This window comes from Chaetura pelagica, unplaced genomic scaffold (assembly GCF_000747805.2).
Source record: "Chaetura pelagica isolate M959 unplaced genomic scaffold, ChaPel_1.0 scaffold360, whole genome shotgun sequence".
Taxonomy (NCBI): domain Eukaryota; kingdom Metazoa; phylum Chordata; class Aves; order Apodiformes; family Apodidae; genus Chaetura; species Chaetura pelagica.
Window position 1 is genome coordinate 2,842,926 of NW_009951950.1, and position 14,922 is coordinate 2,857,847.

The 14,922-nt window shown below is 37.6% G+C and overlaps 1 protein-coding gene across 3 annotated transcripts; it reads left to right on the top strand.

Annotated features, from left to right (window-relative positions):
* The first annotated feature begins 1,732 nt into the window (after positions 1–1,732).
* Positions 1,733–14,196, top strand: U2AF1 (U2 small nuclear RNA auxiliary factor 1). 3 transcript variants are annotated; one of them, XM_009997943.1, is made up of 9 exons: positions 1,774–1,820; positions 2,030–2,086; positions 3,974–4,004; positions 4,589–4,655; positions 8,811–8,860; positions 9,472–9,570; positions 10,747–10,880; positions 11,206–11,298; positions 13,479–14,196. In XM_009997943.1, exons 1-9 carry the CDS (start codon positions 1,774–1,776, stop codon positions 13,615–13,617), a joined length of 717 nt encoding a protein of 238 aa, XP_009996245.1. In that variant the 3' UTR covers positions 13,618–14,196. The 3 variants fall into 3 exon arrangements, with proteins under 3 accessions (XP_009996252.1, XP_009996259.1, XP_009996245.1); XM_009997950.1 differs by lacking the exon at positions 3,974–4,004 and having other exon boundaries at positions 1,733–1,820; XM_009997957.1 differs by lacking the exons at positions 2,030–2,086; positions 3,974–4,004 and adding an exon at positions 5,456–5,522 and having other exon boundaries at positions 1,733–1,820.
* The last annotated feature ends 726 nt before the right edge of the window (positions 14,197–14,922 follow it).

The window sequence follows — 14,922 nt, forward strand, 5'->3', positions numbered from 1 at the left end:
CCGGGCCGCTGGGTACTCGCCGGATTCCCGCCGGAAAGAGCCTCCTCTTCCCCTTTTGTTCGTGTCTCTGCCCCTCGCAGCAGCCCGAGAGAGCTTCCGCTCTGCTGCAAGGACAGCGACTGGTTATTTCTCCCCCCTCCCCAGGGTGCGGAGGATTTCCCCGACTGCTGCATCCTGATCCTCAGGCTTCTGCCTGCAGCCTTCCACGCGTCGGGAACGCCTCTAGCTTCTCTGGTTGTTGGAAGCGTACTTACCAAACCCTCCTAACGAAAATTTGGTCACCGTCGGCCTGACCAAACCAACGTGTTTTTCCACTCGTAAAAATGAAAGGGGGCATCGATGTGCTTGCTACTGGACTAAATTGCTCTTGTCAGCCCCTGCCCGCGGGGCTCCTGTTTTCCTTCTGCTTGGTAGTGCTTCGTGCCAGTTCCAATTCACTCGTCTGTCAGAAAAGCAGTGTTGGCAGCCTCTCTTGAGCTCTATTGCCGTAGCATCTTTTCTGTTACCTTCCGCTAGCAGTATGGCCACACAGCAGTCACGACATCCCTGCACTTGTTTCATTTTCTATTCAAAAAGCAAGCAGAACCCTCCAGAAAGTGTTGAAGTCAGAGGTACTATTGGAAAACTTATAGTTAGGTGTTTCTTTGTTTCAGGTTAGAGTTCAGAAAAGACAGTAAGTATGCTGTAATGCTAAGTATATCTTTTCAAAAAGTAAGCATGTGACACTTTTACAGTAGAATGTTTTGCTAGAGATCAGATATGCATTAGTAATTAAATATTTCTCCCCTCCACGAGGTGATACTGGTTACTCAGGATTGTGGAAAGAACCAATGTTAAATATGAGCATGGGAATAATCATCTTTCTTCCAGGAGGATTCTTATATTTCAGTTACCCATATATATAGCCAGAATAGTTTTCTTGCCCTTCAGAGTTTTGCATTCAGTTTTTCCAGTCCAGGTAACTAAAACTCCGTGCGGTTTTCTGTCTTCGTTCCACGTGAGTTGCGCTTATATGTGAGTTTTACTGGCGTTCCTTAACCAGCATAGTATTGAAGGTGTCATGATAGTTAATTCGAGAAAAGCTTGTGGTTTAAAAGTATATTACATGCTTCCTCTAAAAATCATTAACTGCATTCATGGAAATGGCTTAATTAAATGATTTTGCTCATGTGTGTTCTCTCTGTAACATTCATTTTCTCTTATTTGAATTATTTCAAATACTGTGTTGGCAGCAGCCTGGGCTAGAGTAAAACTTTATAAACAGCTGGTTTATAAACTCTTAGGTAGGTGCAACTGTGTCAGCTTCACCAGAGGTCATACTGCCTAGGCTGAAGGGTTGCATGAACTAAGACACAAAGACAGCTCATGGTGTAACTTTTCAGGTGTTTTTCACCTTATTTCCCATCACTCCGTGAAATGAATATAAAGACAAGAATGGAGAACCAGAAGGGTAAAACGGTAGCGATCGTTTCTGTCCGTGGTGATGTCCTAAGTGCACTTTGGGTTTGAGGAGCGGGTTCAGTTGATTAGTTGACTGGCTGTAAATTAGGGGTAAAGAGGAATGAATATGAGCAAATTTGCTGTAATGCTTTCATACCCTGTTTTGCTTTTGTTTTGTATGTTACCTCTCCACATCAAGATAAAGGCATTTAGGGCATATGTGTTATAGGAATGGCATAGTAATGTCTTTTTACTCTTAATATGTGACTACTTTGTGGTTTTTTTCTTGCAGAGTCAACTGTTCATTTTATTTCAAAATTGGAGCTTGTCGTCATGGAGACAGATGTTCTCGGTTGCACAACAAACCAACATTTAGCCAGGTTTGTTTTCCTTTTATTCTCTTTCTTGTGGAAGTATATTCTTGCTGCTCTAAATTGTAGATTCTCTGATACAAGTGAATAATTATAGAGCCCCAGATAAACTAGTTCAGTTTTGGCCCCAGTTTATATGTGGTTTTGCTTTTTTGGGGGTATTCCACTTGCTTCTCCCAGCATTTCTAATTATCTCCTGTCACCCTTAATGGCTGCAGGAAGCGATGCTGTTGTAAGCTTGCCTGTAGTAGAGACCAGCCAGTGCTAACTTTCAGGTGAGTGTGCCTTCTCAGTGGTGTTCAGGCACTTAAACCATCCCAGATTTTTTTGATCACAGACAATGGCAGCATGTTCCACCTGTCTCAAAGGTGTGAACTTTTATGCATATAATAGAAGAAAACTAGTGAATACATAAGTGACTCGTGTGTCATTAGATTTGTTCTCTGACCCAGGCTCTTATGTTTTGAGAGTAACTCACATTATTGCTTTGAATGTGAAAGAATTGTTTCTTGAAAACAACTTGCCTGGCTGCTGAGGGCGTATACATCTGTTGATTTGATAGGTTATTTAGTCGTTGGCTGTGTGAACATTGTTAGAGACGTGTGACTGCATGTCTGCCAAAAGCAAAAGATGTACAGCGGGTGGTAGAGCTTTTATTACGAGCTCTGTAGTTTTCAGAATTCACATTCCTGGAGACTGGTAGGCTTTGCTTTTTTCTATCACTGCTGATTGTCAGGGTATACAGGTAAATAATTTCTTTGGGAGTATTGTAATGACAAGTAGTACCTACGGAAGTTGCTGTATTATCAGCAGTTTTACCAACAAAAGTAAAGTTTACATAGCAGTGGAGTCCTCTGCAAGCTCATTTTGGCTGGCTTGGGGCAGGATTGATGAGAGTGGTGGACTGCTGTTGGTTTGGGAAGCATTAGGGAGACAGGCACTATCCATGGGGCTGGAGTTAAGAATGATGATGCTCATCAAGTTAAAGGGTGAGTGTGCAGGCAGGGTTCTGAGCAGGACTGTCGAGCTTACTGATCCATAGGGGCCACTGCCAGTACTTCATGTACAAAAACACTTTTCCACTTGTGGGGCCTGCCACAATTTTTTGTGTAAATTTTTGATGTAAATACTGTCTCAAAAAATAATAGTATCCATTTCAAAACTACTCCATGTTGCCGGGCTACATGGAAAATGTACTGAAATGCAGTTGCTTATTTAGAGACCTGAATTTAGGTCACTGAATACTAGAAAATATGCCTGAATGTATCAAATTCCATAGTATTTTTTGTATTAAGCTTAGAAAAAAAACCCAAACCAGCAAATTTATTTACTTACTTAACAAAATTTTGTATGCAACAGTGATTTCCTCTGTCAGTGCAGCCTTTAGTTTTGCTGTAGAAGCTGTGGTTAACAATGCCATCTTAAGTGGGTGAGCAGGGCATATCAGGTTCATCCAGTGATGTCTGGGACTCCTTCATTATCACAACTGGCAAACGTGCTGAATTGTACTATCTCAGGTGTACCTAGCAGACGTGTGAGGTTCACTACAGAAATCTTTATTTGTATGCAGATTGATAATCAGCTGTGATAAAAAAAAAAAAATCGAAGAGGTATCTTGCTAACGGGAAGTGACTGGCACAATATTTTTATCTTGTGTTGCTATTGCTGGTGCAGCCGCTCTGTAGAAGAGCTGTGTTAGGAAAGGTCTCACTGTCCAGAGTGATCAAATTACCACCAATCAGCAGAAACAAACTACATGCATGTTTCTGGCTCTCTCCAATTGTAGGCTAAAACATAGTTATTTTAAACCTGGGCCGCAGAAGCACAAAGATTGGGTTGGTATGACAATACCTGTTATAAAACAAGTGTGTGATTTTAAATGTGCTGTTACAGATTTATATTTTTTTGGTACATGTTAAGTGGGCAGCGTATGTAGGTATGACATTGCTGGTCCTATGTCTTCCTTAAGCTCTGAATTCTTACTGTGACTAATAATAATGTGTAAGCTAAAATTATTTGGGGATTGCAATTCATACTAACTAACATTGAGCTTGTATTTTAAGTAATCACATTTCAATTTTTGAGCTGCTTACAGTGATATGGACGTTTGGAATTTTTTTGTAATATTAGTTTACTAACTTAAACATGGTTTGTTTTTTCAGACAACTTGATTTTAAGAAGAACGGTACAAATGTAAGGTTTCAAGTCTGCCTGGGCTAATTCTTCAAGTAAAAAGCAGAAGGGCTAAAAGGATATTGTCCTTATTTGAAGGATCGGAAACATGTGAACCTATGATGCTATTATATTATTTAAACAGAAATTCCACCAAGAAATTCCTGATGCACAAAATGAGACGCAGCTCTTGCCTCAAAACCTTAGTGTCTGGTGTAACGTTTTAGACTCTGTGGCATTATGTATTGTACGCTGTGCACATCACACTTTTTTCCCCCCTAGACTTACAATAATGAATGTGGTCTCAAAGGCTAGGCATCTCCATAATACCATGTAGGCTGATGCTTTAGGTCACTGTGCCTCACAACTCCCATCTTGAGGATAGCTGTTGAGACAAATGCAGCTTTTTCTTGGTGGTTAATTAAAACTGTTTTCATAATATGATGGTCTGGATGCAATTTTGGAAGATATTCTGCAAATACAAAAGGGAGTCTTGAGAGTAAAATATTACTTTTAGCTGTTTGCAAACAAGTTGTCTCTTTGCAATTGTCTATTATATGCACAGCAGCCAGTAGAATTCCCCTTTTTATTTTTTTTCCCCGCAGACCATCTTGATTCAAAACATCTATCGTAACCCCCAAAACAGTGCACAGACGGCTGACGGCTCACACTGTAAGTCCCACAGTTGGAGAAATTTTTTTAAAGAATGGTGTTAAAGAGCCCACTCCTAATTATGAGAAAATAATGTTGGCTTCTGAGCTGCTGACATAAAGCTGTTGCAAACAGGACAAGTGACGGAACTCTTCTTGCGCATAGGTCAAGAACTTGTCAAATGTGTGCAATTCAGAATGCAGAACTGACTGCATAAATTGGACCTGATGCAGTTTCTCTTCTGCACTGCGAAGAGCAGCTTGATTGCTTAGTAACACTGCATTCTTTTTAAAGTGTTAAACTGCAGACATTTTTCAAATTCTTGATTTAACAAAAAAAATAAAATAGGTATATATGTGTTGTACGGTAAGTTTCCCAAAACTGGGTTTTCTTTCATCTTAACTTTTTTAGGATAATGGAGATTTCATGTTATGCTGCACTTATTGTATTACTTCTTCTCCTGGGGTTTTGCTACTAAGAAACCATTCAGTAAAACCAAATACAAAAAAATTACGATGCTTGTAATTTTAATACTGTGTTTGGATGCCATCTATGACATATCTGTCTGAAATCATGCAAAACCCCTCTACAGTAATATTGGTGAATAAAATAAATACAATAATGGAGTATCATGAGATCTCTATTACTTTACAGTGTTAGGTTGGTTCAGAAAGGTCACCAGATAAGTGAAAGTTCTCCTTCTTGGGAGAGAATAACCACCTCTCTTTCAGCACAGACTCGGCTAAAGCGACCCTAAAGGAAACCGGTTTCTTGTTAAAATTATTTTCCATAATATAAAGTTGTTGCGTTTTGTATTTCAGACCATTGCCCTCTTGAACATTTACCGTAACCCTCAAAACTCTTCCCAGTCTGCTGACGGTTTGCGCTGTAAGTTCATACAAGTTCCTTCACTGGTTCCCTGGGCTTGATTGTCAGAGCTCAGTGTCGACTTAAGCTGGTCTACCATTTCAGTTTAACAGATCAAACTGACCACATTTCATTGAATGTGTCCAAAACAAACACAACAAAACCAAACAAACCAAAACTTTTTGTCCCATTCACCTTCTCCCAAAACTTGAGGGGAATCTGAATACCATCTATTAAATCACAAAGGGTTGAAATTGTACTTCCCTGTAAAGCAGTCTTGGTTGCACTGCTTTCTCCCCCTCCACCTTTCTCCCTACCAGTTGCCTGCATCCTAGGAATGCTTTTCTGTATGATTTGCGCTATCTATTAGTTTCCAGTGTCTTAAAGAGCAGGACAATTAATACATTGACTTCATCCAGAATAAATTTCCTGCTCTAGAAATGTAAAGTGAACTTGAATTTTAAAGTTTTCAAACTGCATGCAGAAGTTTGTCCTAGGTTAATGCAGCTTCCAGTTAGAACCTACTTTGGAAGAATACACTTTGACTGACACTTTACCTTCTGGCAGCTGTCCTTTTTGGATAGGTGCATGCTTCAAATTCTTCCCATGCTTTGAAAATTCAAATTCCAAAACCAAGTTGCATATTTACGTAGTAATATAAATCTTTTAAAGTACTTTTGAGGAGGGGAAGGCATTTGGGTATGGTCATGAACTAATTTAATGACTCCTCATGAGGTAGGAATGGGCATAAGAAAACAGCTACTGTGAGACTGGCAGAAGTTTAATGACCAGGACTGTTGATCGGCGATTACTGATACAGCATTGTGATTGAATCATCAAATCATCAATATTAGAATAAGATTTTTTAAAAAAAATAAATTTTTTTGGACCAAAAAGGATTGGTGTTATTTTCTAACTAATATTTCTTGTTGAAGTGAATACTGACTCTGTGGTAATAAAGCTTTGTTTGGCTATTCCTTTTTTTTTGACTGTTGGGTTATAGACTAGTTCAGATTAGTTACCAGCATTTGATTAGATGTGTTTTGTGAAATCAGCTGCTAACTTTGAAAGTAAACACTGTCTCTTCTGCTTCTAAAAGCAGCAGTGGCCCATTTAAGTAATCTGAAGTTTTTGTCATACAATCAAGCTAGATACGTAACGAGCTATGTAAGTTTGTCTAGATGCTTGAACAGTTCTGTTGGTGTGAAGGCTTTCTTGTTGCAGATGCTTAGTAGTTAATGCTGTTTCAGTAAACAAAAAAATGTACAGTTGGGTATTTCCACTCCATCCCTGAATTCTCAATGCGCTGGTAACTAATTTGCACAGAGTTACAGCAGTTTGGTCTGTGGAGCTGTTTAGATTGTGCAGCTGCAAGAGTCTTGAACAAATTCTCTAGTGTTCTAAATGTTGGTATCGAACTCTAGTTTCCCTTGACAAGAAGGTAGCTGTTTAACAGAGCCTGACTGTACCTTCTGTGATAGAGCTGGAGCTCTGTTACCAGTAGGTTTGCTGAAACTCCTGGCTCCCTGTTTTTTTGGTATTTGTCCCTACTTAAGTATTGCATGTATTTTAAATGGATGACTTGGGTAGTTATTTAATGCTTTTGTTGTTGTTGCTTAACTGTCTTCCTTTCTATTGCCGTCGTAGAGGATTAACCTTAGTTTTGAACAGCAGTAGTTTTCCTGAGTATTTTAATTAGTAGTTGGGCTTCTCAAGGTTCACATACCGGTAGCCCTGGAATATGATTGATTGTAAAGCCTGTGCATATGTACATGTCCCACTTTAGAAGGACATTAAAGTAATTAACTGTTGCTTGTGATCTCCTAATTTGACTGTGGAATCTCCTTGTAAGTTTTTGCACTTGGCCATCTGGTAATATTCCCAGTGTGGCTTGCAGAGCCTGTCTGGTACCTTAAGAAAAACCCCTACCAACCACCAACAAAAAAAACCCAACACAACAAAAACACCCCTTAGCTATTAGTAAGCTATTATCAGTGCTGTTGGCAGAACCTTGGGAATATAGTTAAGTATTAAACTGTCTAGAAATACTGGTTTAATGTTTGATATTCCTCAATTTGCTGTATAACCTGCGGAAGAAGAAAGTTCTTAAAAGCTAACGTGTTCCCAGTGCAGAAACTTTGTTAGCCTAAGCTGTGTAACAGATGCCCCTTAGCCTTCTTCAGGAGGTGAACTGGGTGGAAGAAAAGTAACAACAGTTGAAGAGTGTGTGGCTGGTTAATATTAGAGCCTTTGAAGAATATGTAATGTTTGTCCAAATGGGAATACTAGCCAAAAATGGCTGAGCCCAAAGTATCTCTTTTTTTCCATAGCAGCCTGAAATGAATAAGCTCAGCTTTTTTGGCTCAGTTTGTCTTTCACATTCTGTCAACTAAACCAGAAGTATTTGTAATTCAAAGGCTAGAATAATTTTCTAGCATTAAATGCAGGGTTCATTTAAAAACTTCTGCTTGATCTTAATAAACCACTTAACTGCTGAAAAGCTAATACGTTAGGCCTTAATGTATACACTTTCATGCAGATTAATGCACTGTAGACTTGAATAAATAAAATTCATTTTTATATTCTTAATTATTTGAAAAATCAACCAAACTTAAGTTGTTTTTATAGCAGCAGGCAAGCAGTGCTCATTTGTAAAGTCCAGCTTGGAGCATGAAAATTATCTAACCTGAATATATGTCTGGCTTGTCTTGCACTAAAAGGTGTTCTGCAGGACTACAGAAAAATTGAATTACTTTCAAACTTAAACTAGAAAATTCTCTATTACAGGGCATTATGGTACCTATCTTTGAGGCCACTGAGAAAAGTGTGTCATTTCAGTAACTATTTTGAGCATATTTTAAAAAATATTCTAGGCTATGTTACGTTGTGCACTCAGATTCTAGTGTGTGTGGTGGACATGATAAGATGAAATTCTGCCTTTAGGAAGAGGTACATTCAATTGTAATTATGGTTTAAAGTATGCAAATTTAACAAAGCACTTGCCTTCTGTTTAGGTAAAATGGTTGGTAGATAGAGAGTGGGACTGTACATTAAGTGGTAATTCAAAGTATACACTTTTGCCTCTGATTAAAACTTGTTTTAATTTGGTCATGTCAATATAATGTTTTGACATATACTTTAGGGACTCTAAACTCTTCACACATACTTATTTTTAATATTCCTATTAGTTAGTTTCATGCTATATGGTGTCTTCTATGCTCCAGATGGCCTCTCTAGATTGTTTTGTAGTATGATCAAGATATCTTATTATTTATAAGCTCTAATCGATACAACTCTTGATTTTTACAGGTGCTGTGAGCGATGTTGAGATGCAGGAACATTATGATGAATTCTTCGAGGTATGTAGAATATGTTAAAATGCCTTGAAGTGTGCGTGGCTTTGTCGCCACAAATGAGTTACGTGGGTTTAGTGTATAGCACAGTTAGATGGATTCAGAGAAAAGTGCTTGTTTCCTTACACGTTTGTGTAAAACTTATAACTTTCAGTGCTATCTATTTCCTGGAAAAACCTTTGATTAGTTTGGCTTTAACTTTACTGTTTATAATACTCTTTTATTTAAAAATCAGCAGCTTAGGCGATGCAGCATTTAAACTCCACAATAACCTTTTTTCCTGTAAATTTAAAATATACTCTAACTTGTGTCAATAAAAATATTTAGCAAGAGCATCAAGGCTTATATGTAGTGGTTTCAGTGCGTCTTACGACTTCTGTAAATACTGTATGCATGATGTTTTCTATAATATTTTATGTATTCTGTTAGTGCTGTACTTACAGGTAGACATGGTACAGGCCAAGGAAGTACCGATTTTAAAATTAGAAGTGAAAAAAAAGGGGGTTTGTTTTGCTGTTTTTTTAAGGAAGACCTGTACTTACAGAGAGCTAAATGCAGTCCTTCTGTCCTTACAACTATATGTGCTGCAAACTCTTAATTGGTTGCTTTGTGCTTAGGAGGTCTTCACAGAAATGGAAGAAAAATACGGTGAAGTTGAGGAGATGAACGTTTGTGATAACCTTGGCGATCATCTAGTTGGAAATGTATACGTAAAGGTAGGATAAAGAGAAACCCAATTATATGATAGGGGTTATATTTATTGATTTGTAATTTTAAAAGCTACTGTATACTTGTGGACATTGCAAGAGTAACTTTTCAGGATATAAGCTCCTCTCCCACTCCACAATATCAAGTCAAAAGTGAAAACATGAATGGAATCTGAAAGAAATGTCAAGACATTATAAGCTTTCTTGATAGTCAAAATCTGTGTCATTTATATAAGGATGAACACCGGGGTTTTTTTACATTGTTAGAAATAACACTCACCACTGCTGGACTGTTTAGTTTGCCAGGATTAATTTGGGGTCTGTATTCCTGCCATACTGCCTTTTAAACACTTGATGTTCTGAGCAGATGTGTATTCACAACAGATGTGTTTATTTTTAACAGCTGCATTTATTTTTCAACTTCCCAGTTAAACAAACCATCTTGTAACCACGTTATCTTTGGCAGTAGCTGTGTGGTTTAAGGTGTGAACTGGAGCCCTTAGGTTTAGCTTTTAAAAGTCATTGATACAAAGTTGTCACCTGCAGAAATTTTGTTGTGTGTACACAGTGTTGAGGAGGTGTGAAAGAGACTGTTTTAATATTTTTACGTTCTCTTAACTGGAAGGTATTTTTACACCTGAAATTCTCAGCAGTGAAGGTTATAATCAGAAGAAAAAAAAGTTGCTTTTAAAAGTTTGGAAGTGGTTAGCTGTGAAAAGGGATTCTAAATTGTAAATTTTCATCATAAAACAGGATGAGACTTGTAAATTCTAATTGGATGAGAGCTTCAGTTCTCGTGCAGTTTTCCTAAAAGTTGGACAAATCCATTACATTCAGAACATTAGTGCTCCAGAAAGTACTCTGGCATTCTTTTTGTTTAAAGTTGTGCTAAGAAAACATGGTATCTTCTGTCTTCTCTTTTTTAATACAAGCCACGAAACTTGAAAGACCAAATAGAACATAATTAAGAGAAAGTATCAGTGTGTTTATTAGCTCTGCATTGTGATTAACAAAAAGCGAGCATCTTCACCCTTGATTTGATGAACTGTCCCAGCAACTCTTCAGTAGCTTATAGTTTTTTGACTAGTCCTAAACCTCAGGTACCACAGAACTGATTTCATAGGAACCTTCCATCTACTTCTGTTGTTTCTCTATAGCATGAGAAAATGTTAATTTTGCCTTTAGTTTCGCCGTGAAGAAGATGCAGAAAAGGCTGTGATTGACCTGAACAATCGCTGGTTTAATGGACAGCCCATTCATGCTGAGCTTTCACCTGTGACTGACTTCAGAGAGGCCTGTTGCCGTCAATATGAAATGGGGTAAAAAGTGATTTCATGTTTGCCTACAGTGGTATATTTGAAATGTTTGCACCAACAGGGTTGTTGCTTGGGTGTGGTTTTGATATGTATCCATGTAGGAAGAAAACCATGGCAGATATGGAGGGCCTGCAGTCAACCTCTTGACTTTTCCTGTCCTTTTAGGGTCTTGATCTCAGTGTCAGTAAAGGACGCTTGTGATTTACTGATTTCAGTGTTAGAGTTGATTAACTTTTAGATGGTTAGAGGTTCCCCCCCAGGGCTTAGGACAAACAGATAACGGTGTAGAGCTAGGAGTTTCAACTGTGTCTCTTGAATTCTGTTTCAGAGAGTGTACACGAGGAGGTTTCTGCAACTTTATGCATTTGAAGCCCATTTCTCGAGAGTTAAGACGTGAGTTGTACGGGCGTCGTCGTAAAAAGTAAGTTTAAAAATAAGATGAAAACAGGTAAATTAGAGATCAGTTTCTGAAAATTCTGAAGTCAAACCTTTAAAAAACTGAAGTCCTCTCATTTTGTTTTACTGAAGTTCTGACACATGCCAATAGAAGGGCATCAAGTAAATTTAGCAAGTGGCCAGTTTAGAACAGAGGACTGTCATAAAAAAAAGTTCTGTTGTGGTTTGCGGTGCTACAGATGGATGCTGAAGGTTGTGCCCTTTAAGAGAAGGAAGGCTTCAAGGAGAAGAATGTTCACTGAGCTACTCTTAAGTACATAGGACGCACCTATGGTTCAAATCTCAAAACTCTGAACTCTTAAGGCAGAGATTATTTGGAGAAGTATTGCTTTATGCCTCTTTTCTATTGTCTTCAAAATGTATTTGCTCACAGCCTCTGTTAGAAGCAGGCTACGTGGCTAATGGACATTTTGGCAGGATTAGATTGGCCACTTTTCAGCATTATGCACAATCAAGCATAACTGGATTATATTCAATACCCAAACTTAATTGTTTTTAACAGTTAATAGCTAACTTTTCTAGCCCAAATTAATTCCTTAGTGTTAGTAACAGGTTATAACTGTATGGAGCTCACTTTTTATTAATGGTAGCCTCACAATGTGATCCTTCTTGATAGGTATTCTCAGTAGGCCAAAGGATTAATGGCCAAAAAAAAATGATAAATGCATTTTGTTATATTAAATCATTTATTTATTGAGGTACTTTGTAGAAAGGCTTATGTTGCTGCTGTTACTGTGACACCTCTCTTGTGAATGATTCTCTTTGCACTGGATTCAATCTGCTTTTAGAACCTTGCTATTCAGGATAAGCATATACAATTGTTCAGCTTCCTTTTATATTGTAGAGCATGATTTTGTAGCTTTTTTCTGTCACAGAAGGAGCCTGGGCTTGTGAACGTTTTTCCTATAAATGTCTCTAATTGGCAGTGTCTTAGGATCTCTGAGGATGAATATAACTTTGGAAAATGTAGATTGTGTTGCTTAGGCACATTGTTCTTCTGCCTAAATACTTTCCTAAAATATTCCAGTTAATATTTAAACTTCTGTGTAAGCTTTTAAGATCTTTGAATGATTTATGAAAAATAAAATTTATGCTCTTGTATTAGCCTCTTAGTCACTTTTATGAATCTGGATCTCTCAGACTCAGTAAGGCTAATTCAAAGGTATCACCTTTTATTGCAGGAAAGATGAGACTTGTGTGCTTGGCTTGGAATACAATTATTTTATCCAAAGCCCAATTTCAGTCTTTAGTAAAACAAAACAAAACAAAAAATAGCTGAATCTTCCATCCAGTTTTGTCTTTATTGGCCCTATTTAAATTCCTTGTGCAGCTAAATCTGTCACAGGTTAGCAGTAAGTAAGGCTTGATATGTAAAAACAGTATCAGTTTTTGTTAGTGGTGTTTCTCATGTAGATTGTATAAAATACTCTGATGTTAAAGTAGTTCTACACAATTAAATACATCGAAGTATTTGGAGTAGAAAAAAGGAGGGTAAGACAGAACTTTTGAATAATAAGTTAATTTCGTAATCTCAGTGGTAGGCAAGAGTTATGTATTTGTTTGCCATAGTAAACTTTTTACTCCCACCCCAAAACATGTCATAATGGACCAATGCTCTGCAAAATTAAGACTTGGAGCATTATTTTCCCTGAGTTTTTTAATTTCTACCCCTATTGAAGCTGTATTTTATAAAATTGACTTTTCTAAAATGCTTTAAAACATTCCAACCAGTCTTTTCCTTGACAAGTGCCATATAAGCTATAAATTCATAGTAGCTGTGTTAGCAGTACATTCTAGGTGGTTTGAGCTTTCTTCATGAATTTAGGTCATCGACCTCAGAGGCAGGCAAGATAAGTTGCGAATGCCGATGGCTTCTGGAGAGAGGGAGTTGTGGGGTAGAGGGACAGAAAAAAAAAGGCGGGGGAGGGAAACAAGTGAGTTGTAATTGCTAATTAGTACAGGTGATGTAAGTTTGTTCAGCTTATAAAGAGGTGGTTTTGCAGTCTGAGTGCCAATTTACCGCTCCTTCTAATGCCACATTGTCTTCTCCCTCAATACTTACATCCTTAAGTGTTCCAGTGTGTGTTACTGCAAGTAAATTGCTGACTATGATGGAACAATAAAATGTTGAAACTTTCTTTGAAGGCATAGGTCCAGGTCGAGATCCCGTGAACGTCGGTCTAGATCCAGAGATCGTGGTCGTGGAGGTGGTGGTGGAGGAGGAGGAGGACGTGAACGTGACAGGAGGCGGTCAAGAGATCGTGAAAGATCTGGTCGATTCTGAGCCATGCCATTTTTACTGTATGTCTGCTAGAAAGTGTTGTAGTTTGACCAAACAAGTTCATAACGAGATTTTTTTTAAAGATGGGCTTCTGAATAAAAAATTTGTAGTGATACAGTATTCTTTGTGTAACTTGTTTCTTGTGGGGGGAGTCTTTTTAACTGTCATTCCTCTATCTTGACAAATACCTGGATTAACTATGCCTGAGGGAAAGGTGGTAAATGTATTGGAGGAGCGCCAGTTTTGGGTTTGTTTTGGTTATTTTTTTTCATTTGGGTATAATTTGAACTGTTGATGAAAATGTGTGTGTATATAATATAAAATATTATATACATAGTAAAAATAATATACTGCTTAAGAAACAGTTACTCACATAAGTTTCCCTTTTCTGCTATGCTGTCTGCTTATTTAGGTTAGTTTAGGCACATTTAAAAGGAAGGCTGTGCGAAATGCATTTATTTACCAAGTAGAAACGCTTAGTTACAAAAATGTATGTTTGTTTGTTACCAGAAGTCTGTGCTCTGTCTATCAATGTGACTGTGGCATTTACAATAAATCCAATTTCTTGGTGTAAAATCTAAAGCCTATTTTCTAAGCACACTGGAGTAGTTGAGTTGCTACTCCTGGCTGTGCCAGAGTTCATAGTTCAATTTTTTAATGATTCTTGACTAAATTCCTTGTCTTTGGTTGGAAAAAAAGTTACCTAGTACAGAGTGGAAAAAAAAAAAAGTAATTTTTATTGCAGTGATTCATAGTAGGCAGATGAGGATTTTAAAAAAAGCTCATGCTCTGTTCTGCATGATGGATAGGATCTATTGAAGGAAATCCATGGTTCTAAATACAAAGACCAAATTTCTTAACAGACTGATTTTATTTTTGTCTCTTATGTCCTCTTAGCTCTCATTTAATGAAAAGCATTTCATTAGCTTTCAATGTCATAGTAAGCTAATTGGATACTAATAGAAAATGGTTTTTTTTCCACCGTTACTCACTTTCTGATAGTCTGATGGGTGATAAAAGCTAATGGATAGAGGGCAGTTTGTTCACAAATGAGACATCTTTTTCTGAGTTTTAATTGAGTTGCACAATAGCTGTGTATTGTAGCTTGTGTGTTTCTGAAGGAGTTACAGCTCTAACTGAAATGTTGTTGGAACATCTTGAGTGTACCATGGCTGACTTGCAATAAAAGCAGACATAAAATAGAACTGCAAGTGTAACATAGGTAAGAAATTTTGGTCAGGGGTCACATTTCTGCAAGATACAACTTTATGAAGCTACATAATACAATATAGCTTTCCAGTGAGGGAG

Coding starts and splice junctions, on each gene's coding strand:
- U2AF1 (XM_009997943.1), top strand. CDS start 1,774: ATGGAGACAGATGTTCTCGGTTGCACAACAAACCAACATTTAGCCAG. Junction 8,861..9,471: donor ATTATGATGAATTCTTCGAG/GTATGTAGAATA, acceptor CTTTGTGCTTAG/GAGGTCTTCACAGAAATGGA. Junction 11,299..13,478: donor TACGGGCGTCGTCGTAAAAA/GTAAGTTTAAAA, acceptor CTTTCTTTGAAG/GCATAGGTCCAGGTCGAGAT.